Here is a 27756-nt window from a genome sequence, read left to right on the forward strand (position 1 = left end):
CTTTCACAGGCTTGTTATTTTATGAGTTTGCTGATATACAACAAGTGAGAAAACTGGTCTTTGACAATTACCGATAGTGTCCACTGTCTTTAAGCCAAGGCTTGTAGAAAACAGCCTAGACAGATTAGACTAGTGTAGATTGTAGAATGGAGGGGAACATTTCAGGAAACAAATCTTCAGATTGAAGATGAACTTAGTTTATCCTAAGGTTTTCTCATTTTTGTTTTGCATCTTAGTGCCTGAAGTAACCACTGAAATGGTAACTCACTCAACCAGCACTGCGAAACCCACAACTCCTGGCCATTCTACAACAACTGAGGAAGTCACCACAAAAGTTGTGACAACCTCCCCTGAGGCAACCACCACAGAGACAATCATTGTGGAGACAACAACAGGTGAGTTGTAATTGGGGAATCTTTGGTTATTTCATTATCAGGTATAAAAATAGATGTTTGCTTTTTGAGAAAAGCTCTTGCATAATATCTTCTTTCATCTCTTCATGACATCAAAGAGGAAGCAGTTACTACTGTGGTGACCACACAGGAAATCACAACCGCACCCACAACTACAGGTGCACCTACAACCACTGAGGTGATCACTACCACTGCTGTACAAACCACCACTCCAGAAGCAACAACTACTGAGGAGACAACTACTGTACGCACCACTACACAGCCAACAACTACAGGTAAGATTGAAGTTGTTCTCTTTAATACACTTGGAACAAAGTCAAAATACTTGCCATTGCCCCATCCCAGGGTCTGATTTCACCTGTTATAATTATCTGTTTTTCCAGAAGCCCCAACAACTACTGAAGCAACTACCACTCGTGTGACAACCACTGCAGCACCTACAACTTCTGCCCGTTCTACAACAACTGAGGAAGTCAGCACAACGGTTGTGACAATTTCTCCAGAAACAACTACAAAAGAGATAACCACTGTGACCTCCACAGCTGGCCCGTCAACCACACCTGAAGAATGTGCTGAGGACCTTGATGATTATGACAAAGTGACAATCTCAAGAGGAAATTCTGACAGCTCTTCACCGGTTACACCCGATCAATGGTGGAAACCAGACAGTCCTTCAAAAAGCACTGTTTATCCTCATGAGGGATCACACTTGATTGTGACCTTCGACCCAAGAAGTACAGTTACATCTGTAATTGTCACAAATGAAGAAGGAGTGTCTGAGGAAGTCACCATTGCCTTTGAGTTTCAGCCAAGTGACCGTGCTAAATACCTACCACTTGCCAATGAAGCAAATTCAAACATCTTTATCGGAAACACTGACACCAAAATCTCTTTACCATCAAGCTTGCCATTCATAACAAGACTGAAAGTATACCTTGTTAAACCAAATCCTGATTCAAGTTATAAAATAGTCTTCAACGGCTGTGAAGAGACAGGTAATTCCAATCTTCAAGCTAACTTTTAAATGATAGGGAAATATTCATGTAAATTATCTCAGTTAAGATTTTTCCTCCTCATCTTTAAGAGAACAAATGCCTGCTTTTCACATTTGTGTGGCGTTTTAAATTTCAGTTTCTACCAGCACGGAGGTGTTCAGTTCTACTGTCAGCACTACACGTGAAATCACAACCGCACCCACAACTACAGGCACACCTACAACCACTGAGGTGATCACTACCACTGCTGTACAAACCACCACTCCAGAAGCAACAACTACTGAGGAGACAACTACTGTACGCACCACTACACAGCCAACAACTACAGGTAAGATTGAAGTTATTCGCTTTAATACACTTGGAACAAAGTCAAAATACTTACCATTGCCCCATCCCAAGGTCTGATTTCACCTGTTATACATAATCATCTGTTTTTCCAGAAGCCCCAACAACTACTGAAGCAACTACCACTCGTGTGACAATCACTGCAGCACCTACAACTTCTGTCCCTTCTACAACAACTGAGGAAGTCAGCACCACGGTTGTGACAATTTCTCCAGAAACAACTACAAAAGAGATAAGCACTGTTAGCACAACTGCAGGTAAGCTTAAAGCCACTGGACACCTTTGGTAATTGTCAAAGACCAGTCTTCTCATTTGGTGTATCTCAACATATGCATAAAATAACAAAACCTGTGTAAATTTGAACTCAATTGGTCGTAGAAGTTTCAAGATAATAATGGAAGAAAAAACACTACTGTCACTCTAAGTTCTGTGCCTTCAGATGTTGATTTCGAGACCTCAAAATCTAATTATGAGGTCTTGAAATCAAATTCAAATATTTAAGTAGAACATTACATTTTTCTCAAAAACTACATGTATGCTACTTCAGAGGTGAGAGCCGTTTCTGTCAACAGCTCTCCATTGCTTGTTACATACCAAGTAAATTTTATATGCTAACAGTTATTTTGAATAATTACCAATAGTGTCCTAGGCCAGTGCCTTTAACCCTTTAGCCCGCATAACGCCCGGAGGCGCCCTGCGTATGACCACGCATACCGCCCGCACGCGCCCGCGCAGTTTGACTTGGTGTTATTTGAGTTATACACATGCGATTATAACGCAGCAAACAGCCGTAGATAGAGCGCGATCTCAAGATGTCAACAGTCTAAAAATAGCACATGGTCCACATAAGAAAAAATGACGTAAGGTTCAAAGGTCGAAAGTCATTTTATACTCAAACAACGCATGTATGAGTGGGTGCTTTTTCTCTGTGTGTAGCTGTACGTTTTCTCTGTGTAGCCGGATCGTATAGGAAATGTACCACGTACTACGCGCGCATGTACACAGTAATGATAGTCTCCAGCTTGTTTCGCGTCAAACTTTCTGGTGTTTTTACACATGGAATACCGCGATTTGAAAGGATTTTACAAAAAAAAAAAAAAAAAAATTACAAAAGATTTTAGGTACAGAAGGTATCTGTTGATAACAGAGGCATTCATTTTCATTTCTCAAGGTATGTTGTGATTATTTTCAACCACTTATCGTAGCTTTGTTTTCCTGTCGGACGACAGTAAAGTTGAGAAAACTTGTGTGCACAACTTTCCACGTAAACAAACCTTCACTTGATACGCAAACAATGTTTTCAATTTTTTTTGTATCTCTCTTATGTTTCCAACCTGAAAGCTTGAATTTTGTGAGACAAACAAAGCAACTGTGACAATCATCCAAAAGATAATTTTATCCTCTACAAAATAAACTCAACTTGTAACACGAGAAAATAATCACACCGACAGTTATCCGACGTTTTTTTGGATAGGGCCGGAAATCGATTGAATTTTCCTAGCGCACTAAGGAGCGTGTGACATTATGTTCAATGTTGCGTGCGTGCTAAAGGGTTAAACAATACCAAGCAAATGTCTTATCTCAAAGTACTGTGTATCTTTAAATAATCAGGGGAAAAATTCAAATGATTTATTCTTTTAGTTCCTTCAACTACTGAGGTTGAGACAACTGTAGCCACGACTACTGGAGCAACAACAATTATCACAACTGCATCGCCAACAACGACTGGCGAAGTCACAACCACAGAGGCTCCAACAACAACTGAAGAAGCTTCTACGACCATTGTTTACACAACTACTCCTCAGGGAACGACAAAAGAGGCCACAACAATTGTGACGACCACTACAGCGGCAACAACTTCTGGTAAAACTCGTTGTTGTGATACTCGTTTGAACAATCACAGTATACAAAAGCTCCATTATGAATTTCCAAGTTTTGCCACAAAACCTTGGAAGGTATACGTCCTTTTTCAAAAGTGGGTGTGTTTACTTTGCATTACTTTGGGGCAGTCTGCAGCCATACTATTTTGTGCATGATCTAATTGAGATCCAATTGACTTGAAAATCAATGACTTAATCCATGTGTACAAACCTCCCAGACAGCTCCGCTCCTCAAACAACTTGCTCCTGAACGTTCCACGTTGCCTGCACTCCTGGGGTGATCGCTGTTTTTTCACATGCCGGGCCATGTCTTTGGAATAGCGTCCCACTTCAACTCAGAAAAGCAGATACTTGTTCCAAATTCAAAAATCATCACAAAACATATCTTTTTCGCAAACTTTAGCCTCCAAACTTTTGGTTGTCTGGTGTCATTGTGTATTAGCAGAGTTGTTGTTTTTTGCACCAGGAGTGTCATCATTGACAGACATGGCGCACTAGAAATGTCCATCATTATTATTTTTATTAATTAAAGGCAGTGGACACTATTGGTAATTGTCAACACTAGCCTTCACAGTAGGTGTATCTCAACATATGCATAAAATAACAAACCTGTGAAAACTTGAGCTCAATCGGTCATCGAACTTGCGAGATAATAATGAAAGAAAAAACACCCTTGTCACACGAAGTTGTGTGCGTTTAGATGGTTGATTTCAAGACCTACCTCAAGTTCTAAATCTGAGGTCTTGAAATCAAATTCGTGGAAAATTGCTTCTTTCGTGAAAACTACTTTACTTCAGAGGGAGCCGTTTCTCACAATGTTTTATACCATCTATCTATCCCCATTACTCGTCACCAAGTAAGGTTTTATGCTAATAATCATTTTGAGTAATTACCAATAGTGTCCACTGCCTTTAAGTGTTTGGAAAAAGAATTAAAATGTACACACATAGTAGTTCATATAGCTTCCCCGGTCTGCCCCAGGTACTTTCAAATAGCTTTGACGTCATTCTAGGGGCTCACTCCAGTCAGCCTCAACTGCCCTGCCTGTGGAGTGGGTCACTTGGGGGCTGGCCCCAGGTGCATGATACATGTATCACTACGAGTGGGCGTTTGATCATTTGATTATCTCTTGTCAGGGGCTCACCCGAGTGAGCAGCTTGGGGTCGACACAGGGAAGCTAATCAAAGCACCCATAGATAACAGGTGTGAATTGCCAGAGGAAAAGGATGTTCTTTTCTTGCTTCTTTCTCGTAATGAGTTATCTGCAGATGAACGAATGTGTGGGTTGCCTGTTGATTGAAATCCTGGGTTTATCGACAAAGTTTCTTGTGTTTTTAGGCAAGACACTGAATTATTAATGTGTGGTTCCTTGGCTGTGGTAAGAGTAGCTGTCTTGTTCGCATTTGGCGCCTTACAAATGTCTTACTATTATAGACGATGTGACCTGTGACATCACATGTTTACAAAAGAGCCACAGAGCCCGGACTTCCTGCAGGCATGATTTGTACACAGCTCAATGGAAGAAAATATAAAATCTTATATTTTATGGAGATTGCACTGTCTAATTCTTATAAACTTTTGATATGATGAAAGGGGGCACATCTCCAAACTTGTCCAGCTTTTACTTTCATAACTTTTTGTTTATGTGGAAATTACGACACAAAATGTAAACTTTCCCATAGGATCTGTGTAGTACAGTGCCTGCCATGAATACTTAAAGAATGTACAAGGTCACACTTATTGTAAACAAAGGTCAAATGGTCTATAGTGAAATTGACTGGGTAAATTTTTAAATGATTTTGGGGTTGAACAAAGATTTTACTAGAGTGGGATTAGAACCAACGGTTTCCGAACCAACATGCCGGCGCTCTACCAACTGAGCTATCTATGCTATATTGGCGGTGTCTCTATTTTGTCAATATCTTTGTTCTTGGCAGCCAGTCGGAAGCCATGCAACCGTTACCATATTGCCAGGGATCTCACACAAATTACGATACAACCTGGGAAGCGGCAGCCAGGGCATCCAAGTAATAAAGAAGGTTTAACAGCTTTATTTACATCATGATAGAGTCGCTTTGATGCCCTCCGCCTCCTTGCATCCTCTACATTTTTCATTCTTTCTACGTACACAAGAACATAACATATTGATGCTGGTTGGCTGTTCATTTGAGAGTAATAATGACTTTTCAAACCCCGGTAGAGTAACCAATTTAAAAACTGTTTTGTGACTTCCAGAAGCGCCAACAACAACCATAGAGAGTACCACTCGTGTGACAACAACTGAAGCACCTACAACTTCTGGTCCTCCTTCAACGACTGAAAAAGTCAGCACAACAATTGTGACAACCTCCCCTGAGGCAACCACCACAGAGACAATCATTGTGGAGACAACAACAGGTAAAATGTCAATATTCCTAGACCTACATTGTAAAAAAGTTTAAAGTTCATTAATTGTCTGGACAGATTTGTTGCCCTCTTGTGTTTATACATGTATAAGGCAAGCTTTGCAGAAATACCAGTTAGTAAAGTCATTTTTACAATTTAATTAACATCGTAGGCGAAGCGACTACAACTGCTGTAACTACACGTGAAATCACAGCCGCACCCACAACTACAGGCACACCTACAACCACTGAGGTGATCACTACCACTGCTGTACAAACCACCACTCCAGAAGCAACAACTACTGAGGAGACAACTACTGTACGCACCACTACACAGCCAACAACTACAGGTAAGATTGAAGTTGTTCTCTTTAATACACTTGGAACAAAGTCAAAATACTTGCCATTGCCCCATCCCAGGGTCTGATTTCACCTGTTATAATTATCTGTTTTTCCAGAAGCCCCAACAACTACTGAAGCAACTACCACTCGTGTGACAACCACTGCAGCACCTACAACTTCTGCCCGTTCTACAACAACTGAGGAAGTCAGCACAACGGTTGTGACAATTTCTCCAGAAACAACTACAAAAGAGATAACCACTGTGACCTCCACAGCTGGCCCGTCAACCACACCTGAAGAATGTGCTGAGGACCTTGATGATTATGACAAAGTGACAATCTCAAGAGGAAATTCTGACAGCTCTTCACCGGTTACACCCGATCAATGGTGGAAACCAGACAGTCCTTCAAAAAGCACTGTTTATCCTCATGAGGGATCACACTTGATTGTGACCTTCGACCCAAGAAGTACAGTTACATCTGTAATTGTCACAAATGAAGAAGGAGTGTCTGAGGAAGTCACCATTGCCTTTGAGTTTCAGCCAAGTGACCGTGCTAAATACCTACCACTTGCCAATGAAGCAAATTCAAACATCTTTATCGGAAACACTGACACCAAAATCTCTTTACCATCAAGCTTGCCATTCATAACAAGACTGAAAGTATACCTTGTTAAACCAAATCCTGATTCAAGTTATAAAATAGTCTTCAACGGCTGTGAAGAGACAGGTAATTCCAATCTTCAAGCTAACTTTTAAATGATAGGGAAATATTCATGTAAATTATCTCAGTTAAGATTTTTCCTCCTCATCTTTAAGAGAACAAATGCCTGCTTTTCACATTTGTGTGGCGTTTTAAATTTCAGTTTCTACCAGCACGGAGGTGTTCAGTTCTACTGTCAGCACTACACGTGAAATCACAGCCGCACCCACAACTACAGGCACACCTACAACCACTGAGGTGATCACTACCACTGCTGTACAAACCACCACTCCAGAAGCAACAACTACTGAGGAGACAACTACTGTACGCACCACTACACAGCCAACAACTACAGGTAAGATTGAAGTTATTCGCTTTAATACACTTGGAACAAAGTCAAAATACTTACCATTGCCCCATCCCAAGGTCTGATTTCACCTGTTATACATAATCATCTGTTTTTCCAGAAGCCCCAACAACTACTGAAGCAACTACCACTCGTGTGACAATCACTGCAGCACCTACAACTTCTGTCCCTTCTACAACAACTGAGGAAGTCAGCACCACGGTTGTGACAATTTCTCCAGAAACAACTACAAAAGAGATAAGCACTGTTAGCACAACTGCAGGTAAGCTTAAAGCCACTGGACACCTTTGGTAATTGTCAAAGACCAGTCTTCTCATTTGGTGTATCTCAACATATGCATAAAATAACAAAACCTGTGTAAATTTGAACTCAATTGGTCGTAGAAGTTTCAAGATAATAATGGAAGAAAAAACACTACTGTCACTCTAAGTTCTGTGCCTTCAGATGTTGATTTCGAGACCTCAAAATCTAATTATGAGGTCTTGAAATCAAATTCAAATATTTAAGTAGAACATTACATTTTTCTCAAAAACTACATGTATGCTATTTCAGAGGTGAGAGCCGTTTCTGTCAACAGCTCTCCATTGCTTGTTACATACCAAGTAAATTTTATATGCTAACAGTTATTTTGAATAATTACCAATAGTGTCCTAGGCCAGTGCCTTTAACCCTTTAGCCCGCATAACGCCCGGAGGCGCCCTGCGTATGACCACGCATACCGCCCGCACGCGCCCGCGCAGTTTGACTTGGTGTTATTTGAGTTATACACATGCGATTATAACGCAGCAAACAGCCGTAGATAGAGCGCGATCTCAAGATGTCAACAGTCTAAAAATAGTACATGGTCCACATAAGAAAAAATGACGTAAGGTTCAAAGGTCGAAAGTCATTTTATACTCAAACAACGCATGTATGAGTGGGTGCTTTTTCTCTGTGTGTAGCTGTACGTTTTCTCTGTGTAGCCGGATCGTATAGGAAATGTACCACGTACTACGCGCGCATGTACACAGTAATGATAGTCTCCAGCTTGTTTCGCGTCAAACTTTCTGGTGTTTTTACACATGGAATACCGCGATTTGAAAGGATTTTACAAAAAAAAAAAAAAAAAATTACAAAAGATGTTAGGTACAGAAGGTATCTGTTGATAACAGAGGCATTCATTTTCATTTCTCAAGGTATGTTGTGATTATTTTCAACCACTTATCGTAGCTTTGTTTTCCTGTCGGACGACAGTAAAGTTGAGAAAACTTGTGTGCACAACTTTCCACGTAAACAAACCTTCACTTGATACGCAAACAATGTTTTCAATTTTTTTTGTATCTCTCTTATGTTTCCAACCTGAAAGCTTGAATTTTGTGAGACAAACAAAGCAACTGTGACAATCATCCAAAAGATAATTTTATCCTCTACAAAATAAACTCAACTTGTAACACGAGAAAATAATCACACCGACAGTTATCCGACGTTTTTTTGGATAGGGCCGGAAATCGATTGAATTTTCCTAGCGCACTAAGGAGCGTGTGACATTATGTTCAATGTTGCGTGCGTGCTAAAGGGTTAAACAATACCAAGCAAATGTCTTATCTCAAAGTACTGTGTATCTTTAAATAATCAGGGGAAAAATTCAAATGATTTATTCTTTTAGTTCCTTCAACTACTGAGGTTGAGACAACTGTAGCCACGACTACTGGAGCAACAACAATTATCACAACTGCATCGCCAACAACGACTGGCGAAGTCACAACCACAGAGGCTCCAACAACAACTGAAGAAGCTTCTACGACCATTGTTTACACAACTACTCCTCAGGGAACGACAAAAGAGGCCACAACAATTGTGACGACCACTACAGCGGCAACAACTTCTGGTAAAACTCGTTGTTGTGATACTCGTTTGAACAATCACAGTATACAAAAGCTCCATTATGAATTTCCAAGTTTTGCCACAAAACCTTGGAAGGTATACGTCCTTTTTCAAAAGTGGGTGTGTTTACTTTGCATTACTTTGGGGCAGTCTGCAGCCATACTATTTTGTGCATGATCTAATTGAGATCCAATTGACTTGAAAATCAATGACTTAATCCATGTGTACAAACCTCCCAGACAGCTCCGCTCCTCAAACAACTTGCTCCTGAACGTTCCACGTTGCCTGCACTCCTGGGGTGATCGCTGTTTTTTCACATGCCGGGCCATGTCTTTGGAATAGCGTCCCACTTCAACTCAGAAAAGCAGATACTTGTTCCAAATTCAAAAATCATCACAAAACATATCTTTTTCGCAAACTTTAGCCTCCAAACTTTTGGTTGTCTGGTGTCATTGTGTATTAGCAGAGTTGTTGTTTTTTGCACCAGGAGTGTCATCATTGACAGACATGGCGCACTAGAAATGTCCATCATTATTATTTTTATTAATTAAAGGCAGTGGACACTATTGGTAATTGTCAACACTAGCCTTCACAGTAGGTGTATCTCAACATATGCATAAAATAACAAACCTGTGAAAACTTGAGCTCAATCGGTCATCGAACTTGCGAGATAATAATGAAAGAAAAAACACCCTTGTCACACGAAGTTGTGTGCGTTTAGATGGTTGATTTCAAGACCTACCTCAAGTTCTAAATCTGAGGTCTTGAAATCAAATTCGTGGAAAATTGCTTCTTTCGTGAAAACTACTTTACTTCAGAGGGAGCCGTTTCTCACAATGTTTTATACCATCTATCTATCCCCATTACTCGTCACCAAGTAAGGTTTTATGCTAATAATCATTTTGAGTAATTACCAATAGTGTCCACTGCCTTTAAGTGTTTGGAAAAAGAATTAAAATGTACACACATAGTAGTTCATATAGCTTCCCCGGTCTGCCCCAGGTACTTTCAAATAGCTTTGACGTCATTCTAGGGGCTCACTCCAGTCAGCCTCAACTGCCCTGCCTATGGAGTGGGTCACTTGGGGGCTGGCCCCAGGTGCATGATACATGTATCACTACGAGTGGGCGTTTGATCATTTGATTATCTCTTGTCAGGGGCTCACCCGAGTGAGCAGCTTGGGGTCGACACAGGGAAGCTAATCAAAGCACCCATAGATAACAGGTGTGAATTGCCAGAGGAAAAGGATGTTCTTTTCTTGCTTCTTTCTCGTAATGAGTTATCTGCAGATGAACGAATGTGTGGGTTGCCTGTTGATTGAAATCCTGGGTTTATCGACAAAGTTTCTTGTGTTTTTAGGCAAGACACTGAATTATTAATGTGTGGTTCCTTGGCTGTGGTAAGAGTAGCTGTCTTGTTCGCATTTGGCGCCTTACAAATGTCTTACTATTATAGACGATGTGACCTGTGACATCACATGTTTACAAAAGAGCCACAGAGCCCGGACTTCCTGCAGGCATGATTTGTACACAGCTCAATGGAAGAAAATATAAAATCTTATATTTTATGGAGATTGCACTGTCTAATTCTTATAAACTTTTGATATGATGAAAGGGGGCACATCTCCAAACTTGTCCAGCTTTTACTTTCATAACTTTTTGTTTATGTGGAAATTACGACACAAAATGTAAACTTTCCCATAGGATCTGTGTAGTACAGTGCCTGCCATGAATACTTAAAGAATGTACAAGGTCACACTTATTGTAAACAAAGGTCAAATGGTCTATAGTGAAATTGACTGGGTAAATTTTTAAATGATTTTGGGGTTGAACAAAGATTTTACTAGAGTGGGATTCGAACCAACGGTTTCCGAACCAACATGCCGGCGCTCTACCAACTGAGCTATCTATGCTATATTGGCGGTGTCTCTATTTTGTCAATATCTTTGTTCTTGGCAGCCAGTCGGAAGCCATGCAACCGTTACCATATTGCCAGGGATCTCACACAAATTACGATACAACCTGGGAAGCGGCAGCCAGGGCATCCAAGTAATAAAGAAGTTTTAACAGCTTTATTTACATCATGATAGAGTCGCTTTGATGCCCTCCGCCTCCTTGCATCCTCTACATTTTTCATTCTTTCTACGTACACAAGAACATAACATATTGATGCTGGTTGGCTGTTCATTTGAGAGTAATAATGACTTTTCAAACCCCGGTAGAGTAACCAATTTAAAAACTGTTTTGTGACTTCCAGAAGCGCCAACAACAACCATAGAGAGTACCACTCGTGTGACAACAACTGAAGCACCTACAACTTCTGGTCCTCCTTCAACGACTGAAAAAGTCAGCACAACAATTGTGACAACCTCCCCTGAGGCAACCACCACAGAGACAATCATTGTGGAGACAACAACAGGTAAAATGTCAATATTCCTAGACCTACATTGTAAAAAAGTTTAAAGTTCATTAATTGTCTGGACAGATTTGTTGCCCTCTTGTGTTTATACATGTATAAGGCAAGCTTTGCAGAAATACCAGTTAGTAAAGTCATTTTTACAATTTAATTAACATCGTAGGCGAAGCGACTACAACTGCTGTAACTACACGTGAAATCACAGCCGCACCCACAACTACAGGCACACCTACAACCACTGAGGTGATCACTACCACTGCTGTACAAACCACCACTCCAGAAGCAACAACTACTGAGGAGACAACTACTGTACGCACCACTACACAGCCAACAACTACAGGTAAGATTGAAGTTGTTCTCTTTAATACACTTGGAACAAAGTCAAAATACTTGCCATTGCCCCATCCCAGGGTCTGATTTCACCTGTTATAATTATCTGTTTTTCCAGAAGCCCCAACAACTACTGAAGCAACTACCACTCGTGTGACAACCACTGCAGCACCTACAACTTCTGCCCGTTCTACAACAACTGAGGAAGTCAGCACAACGGTTGTGACAATTTCTCCAGAAACAACTACAAAAGAGATAACCACTGTGACCTCCACAGCTGGCCCGTCAACCACACCTGAAGAATGTGCTGAGGACCTTGATGATTATGACAAAGTGACAATCTCAAGAGGAAATTCTGACAGCTCTTCACCGGTTACACCCGATCAATGGTGGAAACCAGACAGTCCTTCAAAAAGCACTGTTTATCCTCATGAGGGATCACACTTGATTGTGACCTTCGACCCAAGAAGTACAGTTACATCTGTAATTGTCACAAATGAAGAAGGAGTGTCTGAGGAAGTCACCATTGCCTTTGAGTTTCAGCCAAGTGACCGTGCTAAATACCTACCACTTGCCAATGAAGCAAATTCAAACATCTTTATCGGAAACACTGACACCAAAATCTCTTTACCATCAAGCTTGCCATTCATAACAAGACTGAAAGTATACCTTGTTAAACCAAATCCTGATTCAAGTTATAAAATAGTCTTCAACGGCTGTGAAGAGACAGGTAATTCCAATCTTCAAGCTAACTTTTAAATGATAGGGAAATATTCATGTAAATTATCTCAGTTAAGATTTTTCCTCCTCATCTTTAAGAGAACAAATGCCTGCTTTTCACATTTGTGTGGCGTTTTAAATTTCAGTTTCTACCAGCACGGAGGTGTTCAGTTCTACTGTCAGCACTACACGTGAAATCACAGCCGCACCCACAACTACAGGCACACCTACAACCACTGAGGTGATCACTACCACTGCTGTACAAACCACCACTCCAGAAGCAACAACTACTGAGGAGACAACTACTGTACGCACCACTACACAGCCAACAACTACAGGTAAGATTGAAGTTATTCGCTTTAATACACTTGGAACAAAGTCAAAATACTTACCATTGCCCCATCCCAAGGTCTGATTTCACCTGTTATACATAATCATCTGTTTTTCCAGAAGCCCCAACAACTACTGAAGCAACTACCACTCGTGTGACAATCACTGCAGCACCTACAACTTCTGTCCCTTCTACAACAACTGAGGAAGTCAGCACCACGGTTGTGACAATTTCTCCAGAAACAACTACAAAAGAGATAAGCACTGTTAGCACAACTGCAGGTAAGCTTAAAGCCACTGGACACCTTTGGTAATTGTCAAAGACCAGTCTTCTCATTTGGTGTATCTCAACATATGCATAAAATAACAAAACCTGTGTAAATTTGAACTCAATTGGTCGTAGAAGTTTCAAGATAATAATGGAAGAAAAAACACTACTGTCACTCTAAGTTCTGTGCCTTCAGATGTTGATTTCGAGACCTCAAAATCTAATTATGAGGTCTTGAAATCAAATTCAAATATTTAAGTAGAACATTACATTTTTCTCAAAAACTACATGTATGCTACTTCAGAGGTGAGAGCCGTTTCTGTCAACAGCTCTCCATTGCTTGTTACATACCAAGTAAATTTTATATGCTAACAGTTATTTTGAATAATTACCAATAGTGTCCTAGGCCAGTGCCTTTAACCCTTTAGCCCGCATAACGCCCGGAGGCGCCCTGCGTATGACCACGCATACCGCCCGCACGCGCCCGCGCAGTTTGACTTGGTGTTATTTGAGTTATACACATGCGATTATAACGCAGCAAACAGCCGTAGATAGAGCGCGATCTCAAGATGTCAACAGTCTAAAAATAGCACATGGTCCACATAAGAAAAAATGACGTAAGGTTCAAAGGTCGAAAGTCATTTTATACTCAAACAACGCATGTATGAGTGGGTGCTTTTTCTCTGTGTGTAGCTGTACGTTTTCTCTGTGTAGCCGGATCGTATAGGAAATGTACCACGTACTACGCGCGCATGTACACAGTAATGATAGTCTCCAGCTTGTTTCGCGTCAAACTTTCTGGTGTTTTTACACATGGAATACCGCGATTTGAAAGGATTTTACAAAAAAAAAAAAAAAAAAATTACAAAAGATTTTAGGTACAGAAGGTATCTGTTGATAACAGAGGCATTCATTTTCATTTCTCAAGGTATGTTGTGATTATTTTCAACCACTTATCGTAGCTTTGTTTTCCTGTCGGACGACAGTAAAGTTGAGAAAACTTGTGTGCACAACTTTCCACGTAAACAAACCTTCACTTGATACGCAAACAATGTTTTCAATTTTTTTTGTATCTCTCTTATGTTTCCAACCTGAAAGCTTGAATTTTGTGAGACAAACAAAGCAACTGTGACAATCATCCAAAAGATAATTTTATCCTCTACAAAATAAACTCAACTTGTAACACGAGAAAATAATCACACCGACAGTTATCCGACGTTTTTTTGGATAGGGCCGGAAATCGATTGAATTTTCCTAGCGCACTAAGGAGCGTGTGACATTATGTTCAATGTTGCGTGCGTGCTAAAGGGTTAAACAATACCAAGCAAATGTCTTATCTCAAAGTACTGTGTATCTTTAAATAATCAGGGGAAAAATTCAAATGATTTATTCTTTTAGTTCCTTCAACTACTGAGGTTGAGACAACTGTAGCCACGACTACTGGAGCAACAACAATTATCACAACTGCATCGCCAACAACGACTGGCGAAGTCACAACCACAGAGGCTCCAACAACAACTGAAGAAGCTTCTACGACCATTGTTTACACAACTACTCCTCAGGGAACGACAAAAGAGGCCACAACAATTGTGACGACCACTACAGCGGCAACAACTTCTGGTAAAACTCGTTGTTGTGATACTCGTTTGAACAATCACAGTATACAAAAGCTCCATTATGAATTTCCAAGTTTTGCCACAAAACCTTGGAAGGTATACGTCCTTTTTCAAAAGTGGGTGTGTTTACTTTGCATTACTTTGGGGCAGTCTGCAGCCATACTATTTTGTGCATGATCTAATTGAGATCCAATTGACTTGAAAATCAATGACTTAATCCATGTGTACAAACCTCCCAGACAGCTCCGCTCCTCAAACAACTTGCTCCTGAACGTTCCACGTTGCCTGCACTCCTGGGGTGATCGCTGTTTTTTCACATGCCGGGCCATGTCTTTGGAATAGCGTCCCACTTCAACTCAGAAAAGCAGATACTTGTTCCAAATTCAAAAATCATCACAAAACATATCTTTTTCGCAAACTTTAGCCTCCAAACTTTTGGTTGTCTGGTGTCATTGTGTATTAGCAGAGTTGTTGTTTTTTGCACCAGGAGTGTCATCATTGACAGACATGGCGCACTAGAAATGTCCATCATTATTATTTTTATTAATTAAAGGCAGTGGACACTATTGGTAATTGTCAACACTAGCCTTCACAGTAGGTGTATCTCAACATATGCATAAAATAACAAACCTGTGAAAACTTGAGCTCAATCGGTCATCGAACTTGCGAGATAATAATGAAAGAAAAAACACCCTTGTCACACGAAGTTGTGTGCGTTTAGATGGTTGATTTCAAGACCTACCTCAAGTTCTAAATCTGAGGTCTTGAAATCAAATTCGTGGAAAATTGCTTCTTTCGTGAAAACTACTTTACTTCAGAGGGAGCCGTTTCTCACAATGTTTTATACCATCTATCTATCCCCATTACTCGTCACCAAGTAAGGTTTTATGCTAATAATCATTTTGAGTAATTACCAATAGTGTCCACTGCCTTTAAGTGTTTGGAAAAAGAATTAAAATGTACACACATAGTAGTTCATATAGCTTCCCCGGTCTGCCCCAGGTACTTTCAAATAGCTTTGACGTCATTCTAGGGGCTCACTCCGGTCAGCCTCAACTGCCCTGCCTGTGGAGTGGGTCACTTGGGGGCTGGCCCCAGGTGCATGATACATGTATCACTACGAGTGGGCGTTTGATCATTTGATTATCTCTTGTCAGGGGCTCACCCGAGTGAGCAGCTTGGGGTCGACACAGGGAAGCTAATCAAAGCACCCATAGATAACAGGTGTGAATTGCCAGAGGAAAAGGATGTTCTTTTCTTGCTTCTTTCTCGTAATGAGTTATCTGCAGATGAACGAATGTGTGGGTTGCCTGTTGATTGAAATCCTGGGTTTATCGACAAAGTTTCTTGTGTTTTTAGGCAAGACACTGAATTATTAATGTGTGGTTCCTTGGCTGTGGTAAGAGTAGCTGTCTTGTTCGCATTTGGCGCCTTACAAATGTCTTACTATTATAGACGATGTGACCTGTGACATCACATGTTTACAAAAGAGCCACAGAGCCCGGACTTCCTGCAGGCATGATTTGTACACAGCTCAATGGAAGAAAATATAAAATCTTATATTTTATGGAGATTGCACTGTCTAATTCTTATAAACTTTTGATATGATGAAAGGGGGCACATCTCCAAACTTGTCCAGCTTTTACTTTCATAACTTTTTGTTTATGTGGAAATTACGACACAAAATGTAAACTTTCCCATAGGATCTGTGTAGTACAGTGCCTGCCATGAATACTTAAAGAATGTACAAGGTCACACTTATTGTAAACAAAGGTCAAATGGTCTATAGTGAAATTGACTGGGTAAATTTTTAAATGATTTTGGGGTTGAACAAAGATTTTACTAGAGTGGGATTAGAACCAACGGTTTCCGAACCAACATGCCGGCGCTCTACCAACTGAGCTATCTATGCTATATTGGCGGTGTCTCTATTTTGTCAATATCTTTGTTCTTGGCAGCCAGTCGGAAGCCATGCAACCGTTACCATATTGCCAGGGATCTCACACAAATTACGATACAACCTGGGAAGCGGCAGCCAGGGCATCCAAGTAATAAAGAAGTTTTAACAGCTTTATTTACATCATGATAGAGTCGCTTTGATGCCCTCCGCCTCCTTGCATCCTCTACATTTTTCATTCTTTCTACGTACACAAGAACATAACATATTGATGCTGGTTGGCTGTTCATTTGAGAGTAATAATGACTTTTCAAACCCCGGTAGAGTAACCAATTTAAAAACTGTTTTGTGACTTCCAGAAGCGCCAACAACAACCATAGAGAGTACCACTCGTGTGACAACAACTGAAGCACCTACAACTTCTGGTCCTCCTTCAACGACTGAAAAAGTCAGCACAACAATTGTGACAACCTCCCCTGAGGCAACCACCACAGAGACAATCATTGTGGAGACAACAACAGGTAAAATGTCAATATTCCTAGACCTACATTGTAAAAAAGTTTAAAGTTCATTAATTGTCTGGACAGATTTGTTGCCCTCTTGTGTTTATACATGTATAAGGCAAGCTTTGCAGAAATACCAGTTAGTAAAGTCATTTTTACAATTTAATTAACATCGTAGGCGAAGCGACTACAACTGCTGTAACTACACGTGAAATCACAGCCGCACCCACAACTACAGGCACACCTACAACCACTGAGGTGATCACTACCACTGCTGTACAAACCACCACTCCAGAAGCAACAACTACTGAGGAGACAACTACTGTACGCACCACTACACAGCCAACAACTACAGGTAAGATTGAAGTTGTTCTCTTTAATACACTTGGAACAAAGTCAAAATACTTGCCATTGCCCCATCCCAGGGTCTGATTTCACCTGTTATAATTATCTGTTTTTCCAGAAGCCCCAACAACTACTGAAGCAACTACCACTCGTGTGACAACCACTGCAGCACCTACAACTTCTGCCCGTTCTACAACAACTGAGGAAGTCAGCACAACGGTTGTGACAATTTCTCCAGAAACAACTACAAAAGAGATAACCACTGTGACCTCCACAGCTGGCCCGTCAACCACACCTGAAGAATGTGCTGAGGACCTTGATGATTATGACAAAGTGACAATCTCAAGAGGAAATTCTGACAGCTCTTCACCGGTTACACCCGATCAATGGTGGAAACCAGACAGTCCTTCAAAAAGCACTGTTTATCCTCATGAGGGATCACACTTGATTGTGACCTTCGACCCAAGAAGTACAGTTACATCTGTAATTGTCACAAATGAAGAAGGAGTGTCTGAGGAAGTCACCATTGCCTTTGAGTTTCAGCCAAGTGACCGTGCTAAATACCTACCACTTGCCAATGAAGCAAATTCAAACATCTTTATCGGAAACACTGACACCAAAATCTCTTTACCATCAAGCTTGCCATTCATAACAAGACTGAAAGTATACCTTGTTAAACCAAATCCTGATTCAAGTTATAAAATAGTCTTCAACGGCTGTGAAGAGACAGGTAATTCCAATCTTCAAGCTAACTTTTAAATGATAGGGAAATATTCATGTAAATTATCTCAGTTAAGATTTTTCCTCCTCATCTTTAAGAGAACAAATGCCTGCTTTTCACATTTGTGTGGCGTTTTAAATTTCAGTTTCTACCAGCACAGAGGTGTTCAGTTCTACTGTCAGCACTACACGTGAAATCACAACCGCACCCACAACTACAGGCACACCTACAACCACTGAGGTGATCACTACCACTGCTGTACAAACCACCACTCCAGAAGCAACAACTACTGAGGAGACAACTACTGTACGCACCACTACACAGCCAACAACTACAGGTAAGATTGAAGTTGTTCTCTTTAATACACTTGGAACAAAGTCAAAATACTTGCCATTGCCCCATCCCAGGGTCTGATTTCACCTGTTATAATTATCTGTTTTTCCAGAAGCCCCAACAACTACTGAAGCAACTACCACTCGTGTGACAACCACTGCTGCACCTACAACTTCTGCCCCTCCTTCAACAACTGAAGTATTGACTACAACCAAAACAACCACCACCCCTGAAGCAACCACAACAGAATCAACCACAGTTGAGACAACCACAGGTACGCTATTTTGAAGATTTTAAATTTCATAAGATAACCCAAGGTTTTACATTATGCGGTTGGTAAAAGACCGATCCACTAAGCTCCGCCCCATTGTGTATTGAGCAATCACAACGCAACTAAGGTCCGACAAATAAGGTCTGACATGCGTGCGCGTATGTTGGCGCGCGCGGCAGAGTTGTGCAGAAAGGCATTGGAGAGCCCCACGTGTTTTTGCTCACACATGCGTCCTGGGCGGAGCCTACTGGATCTGTCTATTGTTGGCAAGAAAATCAACTGGGCCAAATTTCATGGCTCTGCTTAACGCCGAATTCTGCGCTTACGATCACGATTCCCCGTTTGACATGCTAGCACCGAACTTCTGTGCTAACCTTGTAAGCGTAGAATGCCTAGTAACGTGGAGTACGCACGCGCACAAGCAAAAATTCCCCGCTAGCCCGTGAAATACGCTTGCCGTAAGCACTAAATTCCCTGCTTCCGTAAGCGCCGATTCTGTGCTTACGGTAAGCAGAGCCATGAAATTGGGCCCTGCATGGTACCTTTTTGTGCATGAGTTTTGGCTTATGATTTAGCGGATCCTATGGAAAGTGTGGAGGTAGTGCTTTCTGCTCAACCAGCCAGGCTTCTGATGGATGATCCCCAAGCCTACATCCTACCTTTATTTATTTATTTATTATTTACCTTGGGAAAACCTCTCAGTGAAACACTGTTTTTCAGAGGTGCCGAGCAACGTTACTACAAACAAACATCAACATAAAATAAAAATGATTTTATATTGTATATTCATATATGTATTAAAACTACATGATTGGAGCATATTGTTATAATATAATGAAGTAAATTTTATAGAACATCTACATTTTATAAAAGTTATACAAAAGTGGAGTTCATAGGGAAGGTACACGTTTGGTAATTGTCAAAGACCAATCTTCTCACTTGGTGTATCCCAACATAAGCATAAAATAACAAACCTGTGAAAATTTGAGCGCAATTGGTCATCAAAGTTTCGAGAAAATGATGAGAGAAAATACGTCCTTGTTGGACGAATTTGTGTGCTTTCAGATAGGAATAAAAGACTTCTAGCTAGAAGTCTTTTATTATTTTAGTGAGAAATTATCTCTTTCTCAAAATCTATGCTACTTCAGAGGGAGCCGTTTCTTATAATGTTTTATACTATCAACAGCTCTCCAATGCTCATTACCAAGTCAGTTTTTAAGTTAATATTTGTTTTGAGTAATTACCAAAAGTGTACCCTCCCTGTAAACACAAAGTGTCTGGGGTACAGCAGCGGCTTTTGTTCCCATGCTTATGGACACACACACACAAATGACTGACATAAATGTGAAAAAAAACGGATAATTGTGTGTAAGACAGAAAATAGAGCCATTATTATTCCTATTACATACATGTATACAAAATAATGTACAGTTTATTAATATTATTTATTGGTTGAAGTTGTCACTCCGAAACAAACGACCCAACCTTTCTCCACCACCGAGGGTTACTGTAACGAAGATCTGGACGACTACGAACCAGTCATCGTCCAACGACACCTCTCCAGCGCAACAACCGTGCTTTCAGGACCTCAAAATCCACTGCCTTTAAAATACACAAAATTCATGACAATTTATTTATTTAAGACAGTGAATAACGGCTACATTTCTTTCTATTTAACATAGTTCCATCAACAACTGCACAAACTACCCCACTTCCAACCACAACTGAGACAATTACAGAAGTGACAACAGCAAGCTCGACAACATCCCAGCCGACCACATCCAAAACAACCACTGTGGTCACAAGTACGCCCGAATCGACAACGACGGTTCGTAGCACGACCGTCTCAACAACTACAGGTATATTTGTATTTTTATCTTAGTGGGCTTCCAGACAGCACCAAGGCAATAACAGGAATTATAAAAATGTTTTACGTTACAAAACACTAAAATGTAGCAATTAGTTATAGGAATTAAACAAAACATAAAAACAGACCTTGTACATTATGAAATGAATACATGTACATGTATCTCTATAAAATGAGTTGGGTTGGTTCTGAAAAGAACCATTGGTTTCAACTCGACGTTTCAATTAGTATGCTCTGATCAGCTTCTTGAGAAAGCTGGTCTCTGATGCTGCATGTTACACCTTGTACCTTGTATGAAGGGACCTTGTCAAAATAAGTCCTGGACAAACAACGGGTACTATCGGGGACACGTTTTTTTTAAACTGCCGTCAGTTAACCCTGTTTGAATCTGGGTGTTGGAGAAAACATGGGAGTGTAGTCCATAGTGCCGGGAGTTACATTTGTTGTCAAGCTGTGGAGCCCTTCAGATTGCTAAAACATGTTTATCAACCCTTTTTTGTTCTTAGCGTGTGTTCCGAAATATGAGGAAGTCTGTACATGGACTGACTGGCTAGATGATGAAGTCGACGGTGCCAAGGTCACAGATAAAGACTACGAGTATGAGCTCATAAGTGATCTTAGAAAGCTCTACAGCTTCTGCGAGTTACCGACAGATATCATCTGCGTCAAAAAGACAGCGCGAGAAATATCAAGCGAACGGGCTGGCCAGCGCTCATCTTGTACCAAGTCGGATGGTTTCCGGTGCGTACATTCCGATCAAGATTTTTTTCTGGAATGTTACGATTACGAGATTCGATTGAAGTGTTGTGAGACTGTGCATGTTGGTTGTGAAACTACAACAGGAGCAACTACGACTCTACCGACCACTACTGCACAACCCATCATTTCAACAACACAAGAATCAACAACTCCCGGTAAGTATCCTTGATAATAATGTAATAAGATTAATAATAATTTAAGTCTTATATTGACCCAGTCCACCTCGCGTCATCATCAGAATAATGTTGGATGCGCTATATTGGTGGGCAATGTCACTGTGCGTTATTCAGTGAAGTGCACATTTTAGGTGACGCAGCGTTTACACATAAATCTATTGCCCACCAACATGGTGGACGTGGACAGTCGCCGCATGTGAAGTGCGTGCAAGCACACGTACAATGTATCTACATGTTTCAACAAGGCTTGAAGGTGCATAGTCCATTCATTTTTACAAAAAAGGCTATTGAAGTGATGTTTTTCGAGACCTTACTAGGCAACTACAGCAGCCACAGCCAGGAACACCGGGGTTCTTTTATGCGCATTCCGCATTACACAGGACCAACAGCTTCATGTCACATCTGAAGGATGAAGCAATGGTTAAGTGTTTGCTTAAGGAGAAAAGTGTCACGTCTGGGGGATTCAAACTCACACTCTGCTGATCAGAAACACCAGAGTTCGAATTCGGTGCTCTTAACCGCTCGGCCACTACACTTGATGTTTGGTCGATACATGTAGGTTGGGCTAGTGGTATCTTTCCTCGCCTCTCACCTCTAGGACTTGGCTCAAATTCCGGGGGTACTTTGTTGATTGAAAAGAATGGTGCACGTGTTCACACACTCCTAAACAATGCGCGTCTACCATTTTCTGCCCTTTTGAGGCGTCCATTCCTTTTTGTTTCTAGTGTAACTAACAAAACTGTACATGTAGTGCTGCTAAATGTCCCAGGCAAAGTTACTGTTTACCCATCCAGTTTAACAATCCAAGTAATTCAATGTTAAAACAAAGGATGTATACTTTCCGAGTTTCCCTGTGTCCAGGAGAAGTAACCGATGCTAATACTCAATGTACCAAAAGGAACCAGACTAAAGGTCGAGTCACACCGCAGCGATAACGAAAACGATAACGACCCAAAGAGAAGGCAATATATTGGTTGAAGTGTTCCACGCAGACTACGCCCACGCTCTTTAAACTAATCAAGGGCGTACATTTTTAACGTTCTCGTTTTGGTTCTCGTTATTGAGGCCTGTGTGACCGGGCCTTAATTCACTTTCCAGCCTCAGTTTGGTTACATTGATTTGGATGGGAGAAAATCAAGATGGCTGCACCATGATAAAGGTCTACAACGGCGCTTTCAGACGGTGTCAAAAGCGCTATATAAAAAACGACTATTATTATTAAAATTTCTGGTTTTCGTCTTTCCTCCAGTCACAGATTGTTCACCTATGACCTATCAGGACTGTCCATGTCCCCATACTTGTGAGCAACCATTTGTGCCATGTCCTGAAGTATGTATCCCTGGATGTAGCTGTCCACCTGGCCAATACTGGGATGGGGAGAGCGAGAGATGTGTTACTAACTGCCCATGTGACAATTCCGATCATGCGGTAAGTAGACAATTTATTCGATCGTGTCACCTTGAAGAGGGTCAGGTTTGCTCAGCGGTTGTTTTCCCCCAGCCTTTCTCCTCTGTGGACCCAAGTTCCAATCCCACCTCAGACCGCAGCAAATGCTTGTTTCTAATGCTGGTAGCATTTCCGAGATATCGTCAAGTGGTTATGTGCATCCAAGGAGAATGATCCAGATCTGCATGGAATACACAATCTATTGGTGCGTGAGCCCTTGACAAGAGCTAATCGATTGATCACTCACCCTCTCGTGGTGATGTCATGCACCTCAGGCCAGCTCCAAGTGACCTCCCAGGTCAAATTTCAGTTGAACCTAGTTAAACTGGGTTTAACTGGAACTAGTTGAAACCAGTTGATAAACTAGTTAAACATAGTTAAAACCAGTTGGTTTAATATGGAAAATGGACAGAAACCAACTGGTTTATAATTTCAACCTAGTTGAACACAGTTAAACCTAGTTCAAACCAGTTGGTTAATATGGAAAATGGACGAGTTTGGTCACTATCCAGTTGAACCAGTTGACCCCAGTTAACTAGGTTCAACTGGAATTTTGACGTGGGCTGTTCCAAAAGCAGGGCACTTGGGGCTGACCCAGTCGACCCCCCGGATTGACGTCAACGCTATTTGAACAGACTGGGGGCAGATTGGGTCAACCCGGGGAAGCTAATCGAACGCACCCTATTTACTACGGATAAAAACAATGAAGGGGTGCTGAAAACCAGCCTGCAGTTTTGTTTTTGAAAGGGCAAAGGCACCAAGGCATTTTCTCAAAATCTCTACTGGAGCATTTTAAGGGCACCAAGGCAATGACCAAGGGGCATCAAGGCAATCGTCTTCATGGCCTCTGTGAAGTATCCGGCCTGAAAACTAAAGGTATACTTTTTTATTTTATTTTTTGGGGGGGTTTTGTAAGTTGAGACCGTAGACTTCTCTTTTTCAATTGTTGCCATTTTTATCTAGATCGATGAGATTTGGTATCCAGATCCAGATGGTTGCATCATGTGTAAATGGGAGAATTATGCTCTGTGTAACACCAGCTGCGGTGAATACTGCCAGTATAAAGATGGGTGCGACGAAGGGGTAAGTGACATCACAGAACTAGATCAAAAGGTCATACCTTGCACATTGTAATACAAATTATGCGGATATCAGTGAAACAGACAATAAACGATCTTGACCTTTTTTTTGAGACACGGGACAACAAAATGTGCTGTGCTACATTTGTAACAGGGTCATATCCTCATTGGTTTTGTAGGTTCATTCAGAAGATTTAGGTAGAGCTACATCCTTTCTGCACTAAACTATCAATCAATTTTTGTAAAAAGGACATACATGTAACTCGTCATCTGATTGTCACCGATGTGACATTTTAATAAGTTAGTGTTTTTGAGGGTTATACATGTACCTGAGATGTTATTTCCTAAATATTAATACCGACTTGACAAATTTGTATTTGTATTTGCACACATTTATTTCATTGCTGCCCTACATTTAAACTTACACATTTTACAAAGTTTTTTAAGTATATTCAAATTATGAGTAGTTTACAGTATTACTTAGTATCTTAGGATATGAAAGTTTTCAATGATTTAGATAGTTATATATTAGGAAGCTTTTAAAGTAGGACAACAATTAGGTTAGGGTGAAGCAGAGGCTTTTGTGCCTTAACCTATGGACTATACAGAAGAAAGAAAACACAAGACAGACTAGACAAACAGAATACACGACAGAGGCTAATGTATGATGGTGAGTAAGTTAACAATATACTTAAATAAACCTACGAATAAGCATCAAGAAGTTTTTTTTTTTAATTTTCTTGTGAATGCAGGAAGAATGGTTGAAGATTTAATTGAGTAACTCAAATTATTCCAAAACAACGTCGCGTTGAACAAGACTCTTTTGGTATAATGTTGTTCTCTGGCGGGAAACGAACAGGTTTTTTTTTCGCCAAGTAATAAGTATTTTTGTAACTGTTTTTTAATTTTTTATTGCAACAGTATGAACTTGTTAATGAAGATTCATATGATCTACAATGCTGCCACTGCATTCCAAGAGGTAGGTATAAGTCTCTAAGGATGTATTCTTATTTTATTTTCATTGTGCTGCCTTAACCGTAAAAGCAAAATTTTGTCATCGTTCTGATGCGGCAAATTGGGGAGGTAGTGCTTTCTGCTCTACCGGCTAGGCTTTGAATTGAAGATACCCAAGCCTACATTCGTATGGACTGTGAAAGGGTAACCCTGTTTCAGCCCTAGGGGTAGGTGGCAACGGCCTCTGGAAAAAAAAAATTGTAGGCCACACCTTGAAGTGGCCTTCAGGCCTTGTGTGTCAGGCGACTTGCATAAAATAAAAAAATAAAAACATGTACGTGAATGTGCAGTTTTCGATGGCGACCCTGTTACATTCTCACACAAATTTAGTCAAAACAGACAACCAAAACTACATATCACCAAATAAATTCACCATCAAGTTAATTATAAAGGGCCATACAGTATCTGTCTATTGTTAAATTTGTTTTTTCCTCTCAAAAGTTGGAGGAAATCTGTTGGTCTGCTTTACAACTTGTTTTGTAATGACGTGTAGTGCTGCTGCTACTCGTGTCGAGAAAACTATACATGTAAAACATATATTTTTCGGCAATAGCTGACACTTTGAATACTGTACCTAGAAGGCACTAAAAGTACCTTCGGTTTAAGTTTTCGTTTGACCAAAGCCCTGAGGCAACAGATCTAGAAAGCTTTCAATGACAAAAATATGTTTTAATTTCAATTTTTTTTGGGTGTAAAACAAAGACAAAGTTGACTAGAACCATTGACGTCCGGATTAACATTCTGGTGCTCTACCAATTGTTCTATCTAGCCCTATATTGGCGGTGTCCCTTTTTTAGCACTATCTTTGTTCAGGGGTGGTAGTCAGAAGGCATATAACAGTTAACTGCCATTTAGCCAGGGATCACACCCAAATTACGATACTTCCTGAAAAGCGGCAGCCAGGGGATCACCTTAAAGGCAGTTGACACTATTGGTAATTACTCAAAATAATTATTAGCATAAAACTTTACTTGGTAATGAGTAATGGGGAGAGGTTGATGGTATAAAACATTGTGAGAAACGGCTCCCACTGAAATGACACAGTTTTTGAGAAAGAAGTATTTTTCCACAAATTTGATTTCGAGACCTCAAGTTTAGAATGTGAGGTCTCGAAATCAACCATCTAAAAGCACACAACTTAGTGTGACAATGGTGTTTTTTTCTTTCATTATTATCTCGCAACTTCGACGACCGATTGAGCTCAAATTTTCACAGGTTTGTATTTTTTGTATACGTTGAGATACACAAAGCGAGAAGACTGGTCTTTGACAATTACCAAAAGTGTCCACTGTCTTTAAGGAGATGCAACTTTTTGTTTCAGATATCAATATACATGTAAACCACAAATTTTTCTGTCTTTCAGATCGCTGTCATTATCACAAAGATCCACCAACAGTCTACAGAGAGGTAAAGTAATGATTTTTTTTTCTCTGTTTTTTCCACCTACCACCGAGACTTCTAGTGGGTGATACCCATGCATCCTTAAGAACTGTGAAGGGGGTAGCCCTGTTTCAGCCCTATGACTAGGTGGCAAGGTACCCCTGATGAGAGGACAGTTGATTTGGTGGATGGCCCAAATCAATTAAGTACATACTACACCTTGAAGTGGTCGTCTAGTCGTGTGATGTTAGCGATGTATAATTATAAAACATGGTTAAATGTATGATCTTTCGTTTTTTCATGCAGTACCATATCCTACGGAGTTACACCCATTTCAGCAAAGCGCACCAGAGTTGCGTCAAACCAAATAGATTTAGAGAAACTCTATAAGTCGACCCAAATAATCTTTGGTTTCAGACAAGCAAACTTAAAGGAACACGTTGCCTTGGATCTGTCGAGTTGGTCTTTGAAAATCGTTCTGTAACCGTTTGTTGTAAAATGTATATGGTTAGAAAGATATTGTAAAAGTAGAATACAATGATCTACACAAATATGCCTCAAAATTGCACGGTTTTCTTTTCACCCTGTCGACTAACACAGTCGGTCATTTATGGGAGTCAAAATTTTGACTCCCATAAATGGCCGACCGTGATACTTCGCGACGTAAAAGGAAAACCGTGCAATTTCGAGTGATACTTGTGTGGATCATTATACTCTACTTTTAAAACATCTTTCTAACCATGTGCATTTCATAACAAACAGTTTCAAACACTTTTAATAGACCAACTCGTCCGATCCAAGGCAACGTGTCCCTTTAACCTAACGTTTAAATATGGTTCTGCTCATTAGAAGAATGATGGCTGACTTCAAGATGCTCGGGAGACTTTTCGACCGACTGCAAGAGTCGATCTTTCGACTTCTAGTGCGTCCAGTTGCTCTTAAAGGAACACGTTGCCTTGGATCGGTCGAGTTGGTCTTTGAAAAGCGTTTGTAACC

The 27756-nt window shown here is 40.6% G+C and overlaps 1 protein-coding gene across 4 annotated transcripts in view; it reads left to right on the forward strand.

Annotated features, from left to right (window-relative positions):
* Positions 1-27756, forward strand: part of LOC139948994 (uncharacterized) — a 210612-nt gene that overhangs the window by 119100 nt on the left and 63756 nt on the right. For all 4 annotated transcript variants that reach the window (XM_071947379.1, XM_071947381.1, XM_071947380.1 and 1 more), the window contains 29 exons: positions 237-395; positions 512-688; positions 797-1408; positions 1545-1736; positions 1849-2010; positions 3395-3616; positions 5869-6030; positions 6191-6367; positions 6476-7087; positions 7224-7415; positions 7528-7689; positions 9073-9294; positions 11547-11708; positions 11869-12045; positions 12154-12765; positions 12902-13093; positions 13206-13367; positions 14752-14973; positions 17226-17387; positions 17548-17724; positions 17833-18444; positions 18581-18772; positions 18881-19042; positions 20722-20898; positions 21413-21820; positions 23091-23269; positions 24251-24370; positions 25288-25345; positions 26744-26787. In XM_071947379.1, the coding sequence (XP_071803480.1) occupies positions 237-395; positions 512-688; positions 797-1408; positions 1545-1736; positions 1849-2010; positions 3395-3616; positions 5869-6030; positions 6191-6367; positions 6476-7087; positions 7224-7415; positions 7528-7689; positions 9073-9294; positions 11547-11708; positions 11869-12045; positions 12154-12765; positions 12902-13093; positions 13206-13367; positions 14752-14973; positions 17226-17387; positions 17548-17724; positions 17833-18444; positions 18581-18772; positions 18881-19042; positions 20722-20898; positions 21413-21820; positions 23091-23269; positions 24251-24370; positions 25288-25345; positions 26744-26787 (6869 nt within the window). The remainder of the gene's footprint in view (positions 1-236; positions 396-511; positions 689-796; positions 1409-1544; positions 1737-1848; positions 2011-3394; positions 3617-5868; positions 6031-6190; positions 6368-6475; positions 7088-7223; positions 7416-7527; positions 7690-9072; positions 9295-11546; positions 11709-11868; positions 12046-12153; positions 12766-12901; positions 13094-13205; positions 13368-14751; positions 14974-17225; positions 17388-17547; positions 17725-17832; positions 18445-18580; positions 18773-18880; positions 19043-20721; positions 20899-21412; positions 21821-23090; positions 23270-24250; positions 24371-25287; positions 25346-26743; positions 26788-27756) is intronic.

This window comes from Asterias amurensis, chromosome 16, assembly GCF_032118995.1.
Source record: "Asterias amurensis chromosome 16, ASM3211899v1".
NCBI lineage: Eukaryota > Metazoa > Echinodermata > Asteroidea > Forcipulatida > Asteriidae > Asterias > Asterias amurensis.